We start from the raw sequence: 15217 nt of genomic DNA on the forward strand, positions 1-15217 counted from the left end.
GGCATTTTGTTAATAAAATGCATAAAATAAAACCATTTCATTTACCACAGATCCATGTCTTCAAATGGCCCGTTTTGTCTAAACAAAAGGGTTTCCACTGTACAATTTAAAATGTTATAGCTTAAGTTTACAATGTATAAAAGATGAGGTATTTAAGGTGTTTTTATGGATCCATTATTTTATATTATTTTCATTTCTCATGCATGTAAGAACTCTATCAGTATTTGTCATGATTGAAGCCCCAGGAGTAAACACGTGCCACCCCCCCACCCAGCCCATGAGACACTAGGGACTGTAACATGAATCTGTTCTTCCCCCCCCCCCCCCCCACACACCTGTCCCTGATCAGAAAGGAGCAAAGAGAAGAATGACGAGAAATGCGTCAGTGAGACAGGACACACTAGGGAGGGGAAGGGGGGTGGTTTGTAAAATGTCTTTAACAAACACTGGACGAGCACGACGCACAAAGACACACAGACCATATTAGGGGAAATGGTTTAATTTGGAGACAGAGGCAAAGAAACACACCACACGTGAACAAACATTGACCAAAAAAAGAACACAGAGTCTTTCTGCTACACACCTCTATGGGGGAAAAAAACCAAACAGAAATCTCTACACAGGAAAAAGCAAGGCTCCAAACTAAACAGATAGTTAACTCTTCAACTAAGACAATTATCCACACATGTTGTCAAAACCCCGATGACCATTAAACTATGTGGACAGCACAAATTCTAACAGGAAACTTACCACGATTTATTGGATCCCAGCCCCCCCACCACTGAAAAATCTGATCAATGAAGTGTGAGGAACACGTGGAGATCCAAGTCAAACCAAAAATCAGGCTTTGATATTTTTAGAGACAAAAAAAAACAAATTGCTTGACGCCACCAAGAGCCAGAACTCGAGACATGGTCAAGACGAGGCCACATAGATAGGCCAGACAACTTTTTTTCCCAATATAGATTTTTTTTTTATCCTTTAATTTCCAATATAAAAAGCTTCACTGGTACAAAATACATATGAACAACCAGTTGTAGAAATTGGAAAGCCTGTGTAGGTCTTTTTTTATTTTTTATCTTTTTCAAATCCCCCCAGTTTCAAAAATGTATATTGACTGAACAGAAAAAAGAATAACTACTGTTTGTATGATACAGATCACATCAAGATGCACCCACTTTGGCTTTCATCAAGACAAGAAAAAACATCCATTAAATTATTGGTGGAACATGAACAAAGTCTAACCGATTATCAGACAAGAAAATAAACAGGAAAGATATTTTTTCTCTCTTCTTTTGGATCAGGACAATATCTAGTGATGCAAAGCTACCACAAAGTCAAAGAAGAAAATAAAAGTAGCACTTGAGAATATGAAAACAACAGAAGAAGAATTAAGTGATTGTTAGAGCTCGAATGGGATTTGTGATGGAAGCCCCTGAAGTGAGTCAAGTTCTTGTCGGGACCGCTGTGGACTGTACATTGTGCTTCTTTTTTTTAAATATATATATTCATTCACAGGTACACTTCAACATACACTACATGTCCCTAGAGACCTGCATTCGTTTTCTACACGACTTTAAATCACTGTAAGATGTTAAAAATGGATCCCAAAGTCATCGTCTATGATCACCAGCACTCAAAAACAAAATGTCTGATCGTTGAGTTTCTCAAAATACATGTGTTCACACTCGGCCTTCAAATGTATAGGGAAGTTTATTGTTTTATCTACAAGTTTTTCAAACCAACTGTTCAAATTGAAGTACATCACAATACACATTTACCAGTAACTCAACACAGAGTGGGGGAGGAGCGGGAGGCGAGGGGGGAACACGAGCAGGTGACAAGAGCTTTAATGACACTGGCATAAATAGACAAGAAAAAACGGCAAACTGCAGCAATCTCTAAACCAAGGCCTAATAAGGATGTGTAGGCAGTTTCTATAGACGTATATATGGCACTTTGAATATTGTATTGCATTTGGATAGAAAAAACACTGTAAAAAGCACATGCCCATTATTCAAAAGTGAAATCAGTGGTACCGTGACATTTGGGATTATAATCACACACAACATCCTGCAAAAAGTGATTTAGCTCCCACAAATTGTGCTTTAACGTTCCCTTACAAAACTACACTTTCCTCAAGCACTGTTTAAAATTTGGTACCTTTCTATGACTTTTTTTGGAACAGTAATGTATTTTGAGAGAAAAAAAATCCAAACTGAAATAAGGACAAACGTGACAATTGTGCATTGTGTCGTAAAATGCTGTGTGTCTCAGTTTCACCAACACACACACACAAAAACCCCTGAGTTGACAATTCTTAAGCGTCATCAGGTACGCAGTTTTAGGGAACCCTTCCCTTAGGGGCTGAAGTGGTTGTTATTTTACCAGAATGGTGGTACAAGACAAAAATACCACCCCGATAAAAAAAGTTGTAAACTTTGTGTTGAAAAAAATGGAATGTATTTGTAAACCAACACTTTTGTGGTCGATTTAGTGGTTTAGTGGTTAATGTGCTGTGCATACTGCGGTGTACGACTCAAACATTACACTGGAAGTCACATAAAGAATAATCTGCAAAAAACTCAAATAAAAGCAAGTGTGTGTGTGTGTGTCTAAAGAAATGTGCAGAGACCCACAGGCCGCATGTTGTGTCCGGGTGATCTCTTCCTTCAGGGGCTCCCACTTTAGCAATGACAGAAAGTGTTTGTGTGTCGCAGTGTGCGTGTTAGGAGAACCATGAAATATTACGAGAAAAATGTGTGAAATCAAAAACACTGAGTTTTGACACATGGGCACTTTAACAAAAAAAAGAAAAAAAACACATGTCTGGCATCTGTGTGATTAACAGACATTGTAAATCATCTTTCAACATGAGGCATCTGAACTAAACCAAAATGAAACATCCATTAATTAAATTATTAATGAGAAATTCACAGAAAGTCAACCAGACGTACCATGGAAAATCACTTTGTTTTCTTTAAATGCAGGAAAAAATTAATTGCGATTAAATTAAAATGTGACAAAAGAAGAAGTACTTTCCCCCACCCCCAAGAAGTTGAAATTACAAGTAATGCAGAGGAATCATTTACTCAGTGTTTTTAAATTTCTAGAAATGACCCTTAAATGGTCACGCTGATTTTACAACTGATTTAGTCCTCTTTATAAATGTAATACACTGAAGAACCCCCCGACACAGATGACATTACAACATAATCTACAAAAAACCCAACGTTTTGCCTGGGTCCTGTTAGTTAAACTTCTATAGATTCAATGGTATAAAATATAGGTAATCTAAGTGTGCATTTAAACCACAGATTGTCTATTTGTGAATCAGTTCTAAAAAAGTTGACTCATGTAGGTAGTCATTTCTCTAAACAGAGCAAATGTACCTGTTATTGTGCCATCGATAGTTCAAAAGAAAAAAGGTAAATACACTGGATTTTTTTTTGTAAATGAAAAGAATAATTTTTTAATAGCCTGGGTGTAAATCTTCACACTGCTCGCAAAATGTAGAGATCATCACAGAGCACTGAGGGGTTTTACTGGTCAGACTTTTAAAAGTGTTGGAAAGTTGTCTGAAGTATATTTTTTTTTAAACCAACATATTGCTAATGGCACCGAATAGCACAGCTGTGTGCCAATCCCTGTATTCAACTTTCAAGTGAAGTTTACTGAGAGGTAAAACGAAAGCAACTTAAAAAAAAAACAAAGAAAAAAGCAAAATTAAAAAGGAATCCCACAGGTTTGTTTTTTTACACATTCGCAAACACAAAAAAGTTCTTAAATGAATTAAACATAGGTAAGTTTTCACATTGATTAGCTTGACCTCTCTCCCATCTATCACATTTCTATACAGAGAAAAAACAAAAAATATTCATGCAGGAAAAACAAAAAACAAAATCAGGTTGAGCTAAGGTCAAGGGTCAGTGGGTGGCCAGGTATTGGTCAGGCGAGCTTAGAGAGACATCACAGACAATGGTGGGATGATGAGGCCAGGAGTTTGGCTTGGCTTTCAACATCATGAAGACATGCTAGGCTAATGATGAGCAAACAGGCATGGAGATTTGTTCTAAAAAAAAAAGGAACAAAAACACGAAAGGAGACAGAGAGAGAGAGAGAGAGAGAGAGAGAGAAAGAGGAGACAAAGAGGGGAGAAGAGAAAGTTAGGGGCACGGCACAAGAATCGTTTAGCCATGAGGCACAAAAACCAACAAAAACAATCACCACATACAGTAAAGGACAGTGCAGTAAACGACCCCACCCCTATCTCGCCCGACACACAAAAACAATACACAGATTTAAGGAAATGACACCACCAGGGACGCATGGGAAGAGACTCCAACATGCAAACTGTATACTTGTCCCCCAAAGAGATCCATCCAGAGCCAGTCCCTTGTGAGAGACGTGGAGGATGGATGGAAGGACTATAAGAGGTTGTTAATAGAGAGATAGAGAGGTAGCCTAGCTCTGAATGGCCTAGATAATGAAACGACAGGGAGGGGAGAGAACGAGTGAGCAACAGATAGAGGGAAGGAGACAAAGACTGAAGGATTGAGATTGAAGACATTTTCACGAGACAAACGAGACACAAGCCAAACAAAGGGTGAAGCTCTGGGCCCGGGGTCTGCATGGCCTGGGGGCTTCAGCCCTTCAACACAACAACTGATCCTTAGTCAACCTGTCAAACTTGACCTGAAGGCAATGAAATGGCATGGAAATACATCTGATGCTCTCCACTAAAATACAGTGACACAAAATACCTCCAGCGAACACTGACTCCAGTGATAGTCATAAATAATTTTACACATTAAAATATTTAATCAGACTCAAATTACATGAGAAAACCGCAGGAATGACAGTAAAAAGTGGAACGATCATTGCAACCATTTTTTTGTAATAGGGCAAGTCTCCCTCCTGTAGTGGGCTCCTTTCCCCTGCCCCACTGAGTCTCTGCTGTGGTGACCTTGGCTGGAGGGTGAACTTACCCTAGCAGTGCTAGCATTAGAGCCGGGAACGGGGTAAGGCCCCGGGGCTAGGATCAGTAGGGTTTGCTGTCGTTCTTGGAGCGCTTCAGCTGAACCTTCAGCCTCTTCATTCCAATCTGGAAACCATTCATGGCCTGGATGGCAGCCTGCGCGGACACTGGATTGTCATAGCTGACGAACCCTGAGGACGTAAAGGTAAAAGACGCATTAAATACATGTGAAGAGAAGCGAGAATGTCCGGAAACCAGTTGATGCTGCCACAGATACAACCAGGGTTTTTTCCTGGACAACCACCAGAGAAAGAAAGAAAAGCAATTTTTCAACTGAGAACTGATTTGTTTGTGCATATTTTCAAGCATTGATCACCCAGACAGAAGCTACTTCTGAGGTAATATATTCACCTATTTATATAGTCTGCAACATCGTGTCGAAAAAAAACCCACATCATTTCTATAGGTCTTAAAATATGTCAGAGATGTGATTCTTCAACTGTCACACTTTGAATACACTGCTTCTAAGAAAAATGTGCAGGGCTGTTGCTTGCACTACATTATTACTGTCACTGCATTATTCAAAATGGACACCTGTAAAAAATCCAGACATTTATAAAGGGCACCATGATACTATTTGTGACACAATGCTCCACGCTGGTAAGCATTCTCAGTCATAATATGTAGTTGATCAGAAGGCTTAAAACTTACCAAAGCACTTGCTCAGATTGGTCTGTTTGTCAATAAAGACTTTGGCTGAGACCACATTTCCAAAAGGCATGAACATCTGCAGAAGATCCTGGTCCCCAAACTCCTGGGGCAGGTGGTAGATGAAGAGGTTGGCGCCCTCTGGACCTACTCCATTTGGTAAGAAAACCAAACACTCAAGTTAGATTTCATTTAAAAAAGGCACATGCACCAGTTTTCTTATCAATGCAAAAGTCAAATTATGTAGAACACATCTGAATAAGATGTGTTCATGCAGCCAATGTAAATCTGTGAAGCCAGAGTGGGTCGGTACGTGCTGAGGATCTGCTCACCTTCCTTCTGGTTGCCAGCGATGCTCTGCTGCAGGAGGGACTGACTGTAGAGGGAGGGCAGAGCGGAGGCGGTGTACTGCTGCATCCCTGAGTAGGCCTGGGTCAGAGCGTCCATGGAGCTGGCTGCTGACCCGTTAGCCATGGAAGCTCCCAGGCCGCCGTTCATGGCCGCCATGCCTGTGAAACACAATCAAATGAATGTGTTGTATGTACAATCACAAATGTTTGGTGCAAGTTGTAAAATATCTAACATGTACTTAAGCTGCATTAAATGATTTTCACCACAAGGGGGCAGAAGGACAAACTCAGAAATATAACCTTCAAGTCGTTAAGACTTTAGAAGGGGACACAGGACTGTAGAATTAATTTGTCTGTCATTCTGCACATAAACTCAGTTGGTGTGATAAGTAAAGATTGATCTGATACTAAAGAAATCACTTGTGTGTTGTGAATATACTTGTGAATCAACAAAAGAGGTAGACAGGCAACCAAGACTTGACAAGTGAAGCACAGGATTCACCAAAACTCAGTTTTTCTCTGTCTTTGAACTACTGACTGCACTGCCTAAGAACAAAAAACAACAACTAGTGTTCTTGCAGAATGTGTGTGGTCATCTACCACCAGTTGTTACTGACCTGTCGTTCGTGTTTTGTCAGATGTATTTACTCAGTCCAAAGGTTAATGCTCCTTCAGTGTCTATTATCTAGATTTTGGTTTGTCTTTATGACCCTGTTCAGAACTGGTATCAACATCTGCCCTGAGTGATCAGATCACAAGTGATCAGCACCGGGTTAATATCTAATATCTAAGATCTGATCATTCAAGCCACAATGAGTGGTGGACTGGGACTCATTTTTCCATATACTTTTCACAATGTGAAAAGAATGATGTCCTCTGGCCCACTACAGTTTCACAATGAATCAAAACATTTTTTACCCTTCTCAGTGCCCATATGTTGATTTGTCTATGGCAACCACCACAATATCAACACTGACCACTGCATAATGATTTATAGATTTTTTTAATTTAGGAAAATCCTTTATAGTAGATCTACAGACATCACCTTTATCTTCTCCTCCCGGCATGATTATTTGCATATAGAGCTGGGAAATGGGATCTGATCACAAGTGGTCACAGAGGACACATTTTATGACGGGTGTGAACAGATGAACTTGGAGGTGTCCATTTGTAATCAGATCTCTCTGGACGGAAGTTAATACCAGGTCTGAACAGAGATTAAGCGTGGATTGTCTGTGTCGGGATAAGCTAGCTTGTCAGGTTTGTCCCAAGCTCATTATGTCAGCAGCCTTGGTTAAAAAGGCATTTCCCTCCAGCTGCTTTCAGTCATGCACTGGACTCTGCAGCACCTCCGTATTTTCTACGGAGGTGGTGCATGTGTGAACGCAAATGTCCGAGTGAGATGCTCTGCAGTTTCTATGGATTTGTATCCATCTGGCCTCCTAGTATAATGTCTGTAGAAATCCAGGAGAAGTCGATATGTGAACACAGTAGGGTATCCCCCACTGGATTCACCACGGTTGAGTGGGGGGGATTGATGATTGTCTGTTGTGTTCTAAAACACGACAGACAAAAAAAAAAAAATCTCCTGGTGCAAAAGCGGCATCATGTGGGGTGCTGTTAACAAAATCATGATATATACGCAGCAGAGTCAATACGTGACTTCCTGCCTCTGTCAGCTGCACCCGGCTGCTCCACCTCTCGTCTGTGCAGAAAACCGCCCATGTTTTGCATGTGTGAAAAGCAATCTATGGGTAAAGTCCATAGCTAATTCTGAAAACAGCTTCATTTATTTACCAACAAGGTTATGCTCAATCAAGCCCCTTCAATCAGATGACCCTGCATTTTGGCAAATATTGAGCTAGGTTAACTTATTGCCATATAGCCTAAGTTTGAATAGAAAATAGTTAAAAAAAAAAAAAATATGTATCATCCATCTGAATATGCCCTTGGCAAACAACTACCTGCTTGTACATCCAGCAGCAACAAATCATTTAATGCAGCTTCCAGGTTAGCAAAAGTGTACAGGTGACATTTTGTAGATTTGATCTGTTTAGTATAAAGCAGATTCTCACCACTGACGCCACTGGTGAGAGCGTTAAGGCTATTGAGGCCCATAGAGGTCCCAGTGAGACCCTGCATGCCCAGCGATGCCAAGGTGCTCATAGCAGCACCAGCGCTGGAGGCTGATGAACAACCTGTTGAGACAATTAAAAAAAGAGGAAATATGGGTTACTACAAGCGTGACCAGCTCCTGTTCAAAACACACCATAACACTTTAAACTCCTGGCATCTTTGCCACAAGTTGTTATAGTTATGAGAGGCGGAAACAGCAGTGAAGGGGCAGTTAAAAATCTGTCTCTTAATGAGTGGTAATTAGCATAACAGCAATATGCTAAACTCAGACAGATGGAGCAAATGTATATACACTGGCTCCAGATTAAAAAAGGAAATGGGGCCTCTCATAAAGCTTTATACGAGGGTGATTAACTCCCATAAAATCAATGAGGAACGGATGATGACCGCTGCGGATGAGGGAGGTTTGCAGAGCAGTTGGTAGGTACCATTACAGCAGCGGGAGCACTGACTTGAGGACACTTGTATATCAATGAGTGAGGAATTTTTATTTAAATATTATGTGACAATAATCCAAGAAAACAGATTTAATTTATGAATTACAAATAAACAAGGTCAAAAGCTGTGGATGCAGAACACATTCATAACCAAATAATCTTATTCAACTGAAATGACAAATGATCAACGCTGCCACAGGGTTCAACTCTTGGGTGCCTAACCCTGAATGTACAGCACATCCATACAATAATTTCAGCTCTAATTGGTTACGAATTACCTTGACCGCCCAGAGCTCCCAGGGCGCTTGCAGACAGGGCGTTGGAATTCGGGCTGCCAGAGCTCTGAGCTGCAGCCGCCGCCGCAGCTAATGTGGCCAAGTTCTGCAGCTGAAGGGGATTCACACCCGCTGAGAGGACGAACGAACAGAGGTGATTATCAATGAGATACACATTTACAATACGCTCATGTTCCTGCACACAAACACCTTCGCACACAGACTTGGAGGGAACCAGCTACTCAAGAATACATCGTCACAGTTTAAGATTGGTTCCACTTTTAGGGCCACATCAAGTAAAATCACAGAAAACGAGTAAGGGAAACATAACCCTGAGCTAAGGCTGGCTGTAGTGAGCAGTACCTTTTGGTTTTCCAAGAAATGTTTAACATTTTTGGTACTAATGTTTTTATGGAAGGCATTACATTTTTACATCATGTCTGTCATTTGCCATTTGAGATTTATAAACAAACAAAGCTAGAAAGCAAATCATAAAGTACAAACTTGGTAATGAGGTGTAGGGAACATATTGGAAAAAAATACATTTATTTATTTCATTTGGAAGATAAATGTAGTCCAACTTTTTGTATCCATTTTGCCTGATATGACTCAAAACTTAATTTTTCCATTACTTTAATATCCCTTTTAATAAGAATGGGGTCTTGCTAGTTTACTTACTCAAGGCCCACAATTTCAAACCAGCCTAGTTGTTATGTAATGCAAGTTACATTTCTAAAGCAACACGGTGCTCTTAACGCATAACATTCTTCCTCCAAGATATTTTGATTCTTAATTTCATGGTGAAGTGCAGGCTGTTTGTCTTTAGAAAGGCCTGCATCCAGCAGCACTGAATCTTTATGAGTCACTGCTCTGAGACAATAATTTGATTTACAGTATTAAAAGTCACATGGTTGGTGACATGAAAAGTCTGCTTGTGACACGAGCGAACAGATTAAGAACAAAGTCCAAAAAAATCTGAAAGAATTAACTCACCTCCTAGTCTCTGCATACCATTGAAGCTGCTTTGATTACTGGTAGATGTGGCTTGCTGGAGCAACTGTTGATAAGGAATGAAAGAAATCAATAATCAGACAGGCAATGTCAATTAGGTCTTGGTTACCAAATTAACTAGTTTATCATTTAATTTCAGGACAGACAATTTTGTGTTGCCATTGAAGCACACTGCACATTTGTGGCAGGAAGAAGCCAAAAAAAGGATCCTAATGTTGACTTATATCGAGTCTTCTGATAACACACGTAATGATTAATTCCTGACTGACAAACAGATATATATATATATATATATATATATATATATATATATATATATATATATATATAGGGATTAATTACTTTAAGGCTCGCCAACAATATAGGGGAAGATTGGCTTTTAACTCCCATGTTTGACACTGAGAAATAAAAAATAAAACACTGACTGTAAACACACAGTAAACTGTTTATGTTGTGAACACACTCAAGGTCACATGTTTACAGGCTCCAATACAGAGAAGCCACATGTGAATCACATGCCTGGCTTCTTCAGGCAGAACCCAAACTGAGACAATTGATCTATTCAGGTCTGTAAAGTAAGAGGTATTTTTAAATTATTTTGTAGCTTGTTTGTGCTTTTATCTTCTAGTTATGACATAAGTTAATAGTTAGGATACTGATTGCAGTTTACAGCCTAAAAGGTTGTATCTGTTAAACAAAATGGCTTCTGCATTCCCATCCAGTGCAGTCTGTAATTCAAACAACATTAAACAAGAACAGGGTCACATAATAATGATACGATTAAATACATATCACTGAGTAGAATCCTGCTTTTGTCAAGCTTTTTATTATGTTGAGTTTTGGTTGAGATCTATTCATACCTGAATCTAAACACCTACAAGCTCCGTTTACACGAATTTATTAAAAAGTCCAAGCACCGCAATCATTACTCATTGCCCTATATGTACATATTGGTTTAAATGTCCAGTTGTAGCTGTAGTTTTTTACTACCGTGGTGTTTTGTGAGTCCCATGAAAATTCATTATATGTCCAATCTAAGAACCCATATTGAAGAAACTAAACCTGTACCATAGCATAATACACGAGTTGACATATGAAGCTCAGTCGGGTTGCATATTTGAGTAACACTTACAGCCAGGTACTGTGGTGTGAGGGTCCCCAGGCCAGCCAAGTTTCCCCAGGTGGAGGCATTGTTGAGCTGCTGAATCTGCTGTACTAGCTGCTGCTGCAGGCGCCTCTGCTCCTTATCTCTCTGTGTGTCGGCAAACTTCGCTACCAGAGGTGAGGAACAGCCCTGGAGCAGTGAAAACATAGGGAGTCAGACCGGTTCAGAAAACACACAGAAGAATTCAAAAGTTAATATACCAATGCAAAGACTCGGTCATTGCAAGGGATGTTTAAAAAGGAGGGCATCGTCTATGCCTCAAGACAATCTTAATATCAAAACTAACACACAGGACATCTGCCATGCATAGCTGAGCCAGGCTACATTCCAATACGGGGCACAGGACAATGCTGCAGTCGGTGAATCTTTTAGCACTTTTAGCTGAACAGACTCCACAGACAAGCCGACAACAGATGGAGACAACATATAAAAAAATACACATTTAAAACAAAGATATGTCAGCAGACACCAACAAGAAAAATGCATTACAATACACACAATCTCGCAAACAGACAGTCACATACGGTAGAGACAAACGTATGGACACGAGGCATGCGGTGCAAAAGTATTTTGATACTTGAGAGCCAAACAGGGACCAGGCTGGACAGGGAAAATGGATTCTGCACTGGCAGTACCTCCCATGGCAGCTGAAAACTGGGTAGGTTATGATAAGGGGGGAATAGGTACCACCACTAGGGCGTGCATTTTATATGAGAGTAGGGTTATGTTTTTGGTTGAGCTCCTAATTAGATGTGGCCTGATGCTTCACTGGGGAGCCTCTGACCTGCTAGCTGTCAAATTACTGCTGCTCCACTTCCACAAGTCTCCACCGGCTTCACCAGGACATGGACCCAGTTTTTGAAGAAATCTAATCGGGTGGCTGCTCCAGTGTAAAGTAATTCTTTGTTAACCTATATTTGATGGTGTGGGCTATTTTCCCTGTGGCCCAAAATATAGACTGATTATGGCAAACGGATGGCTAGGCTTTCAACAATTATCAGAATCAATAAATGAGATCCATTTAGTCCAGCCCAAAATTAGAGATGATGGCAGTTCTTGTCATATCCTTTCTAGTCCTGTAAACACTTTGTGCAAGGCAATGCTTCAGGTTTTTATTTGATTATTTTGCAGATGAAAATGTAAATTTATAATTAACAAGAGTGGTTTTGGAAATATCTTTTGCTCTGTGATGAATGGCAACCATCTGCGTGGACAGCTTCTTCATCTTTCAAACACAAGAGGGCAGCAGAATGTAAAGGGGGGGGGTGGGTGAGAAATAGGTGCTAAGGGGTACAGTACCTCCATAGTCTGAGAGTGATGCATGGTTTTGATTGCATTCTGTGCCATTGCCCTGGTAGCAAATGTGACAAACGCACAGCCTGTAGGGGGGGGGAACAATAGGAAGGGGGGGAGAGGAGGGAGGGAGGGAGGGACAAGAAGAAACAAAACAAGACAAAAGGTTTGGACAACTCGTTATGAACCCCAAAAAAACACATTACAGTACAGAGAATGGCAACTCCCAAGCACACAGAATCACCCTCACTGGTTAGCACACAGAGAAGGTACACAACAAGGAGAACAGTAACACGTGTCACATGAGCACAGTGATCGACGGATTAAATAGCCACCCAGAGAGGCTTGACTATGTGGCGTCATGGTGAAACAGTGACTATATACACATAAAATGCACACATAAATAAACATTGATAGGTTTTTGAAATGCAAGATCTGCATTCATATATGGTCCTTTTCAAATTTCCTTTCCTTTTCAAACGCAGCTTAAATGGTTAAGCTGCGTTAATTTACCAGAAAAGAAGCCAAAATTCATGGCTCCTTGTCTCTGCTATGAGGTTTTATCGTGTACACATGGACACGCGTGCCCGAAGCCGCCCGCTATCTGAGCTTTTCTGCAGCAGAGAATTATGTAGGAGATGCGACGACAGGCTAATTCCAGCCTTTGTGGAGTGTGATGAAGGAGGCGGTAAAGGAGGAGCTGAGCTGAGCCGCCTGCCAGCTGAGCCCACGAACACCAGCAGCCAGCGGTTGCCAAGGCAACGGGCCATTGTGCCGGGCCGCGAGTGCAGCGGCCCTTCACTGTGAGATTCGGAGGCAGAGTGTCACAGTGAGGGGAGGGAAGACTGTGGGGATGGAATGGGTGCTAGTGGAGGTGAATAGCACTTGATTTGGGGGCTGAGGGGGTTGAAATTAAGAAGCGGGGTGGGGCCTGTATAAATACTTGATGAGAATTTGTTCTTGGCTACACTGAAGGGGGTGGCTGCAAAGCCAAGAACACAGTGCCTACACCTACCTCTGCTCTGACCATCTGGTCCCCGGAGAATTCGGCACTCTTCGATCTGGCCGAAAGATGAGAACATCATTCTGATCTCGTTCTCTCCATATTTCTTTGAAACCATTCCGATGAAGAGTTTTCTGTCTTCTACCGCTGCAGATGGATAAAAAAAAAAATTCAGTTATAGCCAGACGATTATGAAGCTATGAAAGCAGCAGTTACATCAGGCGCAAAATCTTGCACCTCTCTCAATGTTCAAGCTCACTCCTCGTGCTGACACATTTTCTGCCTCTCACCAAAGGTGCAAGGATCTTGAGCAAATCTCTGCCACTTGCAGCTTTGTTTTCCCTGTGTCCACTTTTCTAGAATGATGACTATATCATCCATTTGTGCTGTCCTCCAGATCCTCTGTACCTGGTCAACCCCTCAACGCTTAGTACATTCCCAGAAATAAGTCCTTTTCAAGTTTCAATTTTGGCATTTAATAGACACAATCCAGCCCCTGCCTCTTTTTAAAAACTCACCACTATTTTCTTGTCTAGAATTTTTCGTCATTAAGAATCCTTCAGCTGGTGTCACCATGCTTTTCAGATGAATCGACTCACCACTTGTTTTCTCACTGTCTGCAGGTTTCATCTGGATAGGATGATGCATCTGAGAAAAAAAAGGGTTAGAGGAACAGGTGTTAACATACACCGTGTACGCAGGGTCTCTAAAATATCATACCTTCACACTTCATATATTTCTCTGTTTCTTGTTTTGTTCCCTCACTCCAAGACCATCATCCCTCACCACTGCAAGTATCTGGCTTGATGGCAGGGATCAAATTCTCTAGTATCTAATTTCACTTCTCGTTGTAGTGCAGAACTGTGAATGATCTTATCGATTCTTCCGGTCAACATACCTCGTCATCTTTAGAATGGTTTGAGGATATGGTTGACAAGAAAGCTATTCCTGTATTGGTTTCTAGTAAATAGTTTTTTTTCTTCAGATTTTGACTCAATACTTTTGTCATGACCCCCTACAAACCATAATATTACAGACATGAACACACTGAGCTGTGAAAATTCTCATTCAAGTCAGCTTAACGTCTCTGAGCACATTGCCGCTTCTAAAGCCGTGTTCATTATGTGAAAAAAATGGATGCTTAAAAGATGTGTCACTGCAAGACGTTCGATAAACACTTTTGTCCAAGGTAATTCACACAACTTCAAGCCAATATATTTTTAACATATTTACCTTCCATGTGAAAGAAGAAATAAATCTGGCTGCGAGATGCCTGAGCAGGTTGTACTTATGAGAAGTGGTGGGTTTGTTTTTGACAAGCACTAAAGAGAAGCAGACAGATGGTCTGCTCGGTATGGGTACTGGCTAGCGTCACAGACGAAGGCGAGCGAGGAACAGAAGGGAGAGAAAAAAGGGAAAGGGAAACAAGCTTTTCCACTGTCGTGCGAACCAAACTCGGTCACCTGCAGTCGAGGCAAGTAATGGAATGAGCGGGAATTGGGGTTCGAGAGCAGTTTGACCGCACTTTATTTGAAACGTCTGATTGATTGATAGTCCTTCGGTGAAGACGCTGGGCCTGTATACTCAGCCCGCTACACACATTTATAAACATGGTTCAATATTTACCTGTGACCTCAGTGACTGTGGCCCGTTTTCCAATAGACTGAGCTATTGATTTAATTGGCGCCACCAGTTGTTTGGTATAGATTGAACTGATTGCAAGGAAAGTAATTTAGAATCTATAGACATTGGTAATTGTTGAGGTTTAACAAGCAACTGCACTTATTCCAGTTGACTGGGCTTTAATCTAACCAGATAAATCAGGTGAGGAATTAAGAGATCATGCTCACTCCAACAGATT

The 15217-nt window shown here is 40.9% G+C and overlaps 1 protein-coding gene across 8 annotated transcripts in view; it reads right to left on the reverse strand.

Moving 5' to 3' along the window:
- Positions 1 to 483: 483 nt before the first annotated feature.
- LOC128445109 (CUGBP Elav-like family member 2) overlaps positions 484 to 15217 on the reverse strand; it is a 30946-nt gene continuing 16212 nt past the window's right edge. For 3 of the 8 annotated variants that reach the window (XM_053427879.1, XM_053427882.1, XM_053427885.1), the window contains exons 4-13: positions 13875 to 14004; positions 13369 to 13503; positions 12360 to 12439; positions 11028 to 11189; positions 9878 to 9941; positions 8888 to 9016; positions 8112 to 8234; positions 6019 to 6195; positions 5690 to 5836; positions 484 to 5169 (exon numbers count right to left, since the gene is read on the reverse strand). In XM_053427879.1, coding sequence (XP_053283854.1) covers positions 5042 to 5169; positions 5690 to 5836; positions 6019 to 6195; positions 8112 to 8234; positions 8888 to 9016; positions 9878 to 9941; positions 11028 to 11189; positions 12360 to 12439; positions 13369 to 13503; positions 13875 to 14004 — 1275 coding nt within the window. In that variant the 3' untranslated portion in view covers positions 484 to 5041. The remainder of the gene's footprint in view (positions 5170 to 5689; positions 5837 to 6018; positions 6196 to 8111; positions 8235 to 8887; positions 9017 to 9877; positions 9942 to 11027; positions 11190 to 12359; positions 12440 to 13368; positions 13504 to 13874; positions 14005 to 15217) is intronic. The other 5 variants (XM_053427883.1, XM_053427884.1, XR_008339251.1 and 2 more) reach the window with 4 other exon arrangements.

This window comes from Pleuronectes platessa, chromosome 7, assembly GCF_947347685.1.
Source record: "Pleuronectes platessa chromosome 7, fPlePla1.1, whole genome shotgun sequence".
In the NCBI taxonomy this organism is placed as follows: domain Eukaryota; kingdom Metazoa; phylum Chordata; class Actinopteri; order Pleuronectiformes; family Pleuronectidae; genus Pleuronectes; species Pleuronectes platessa.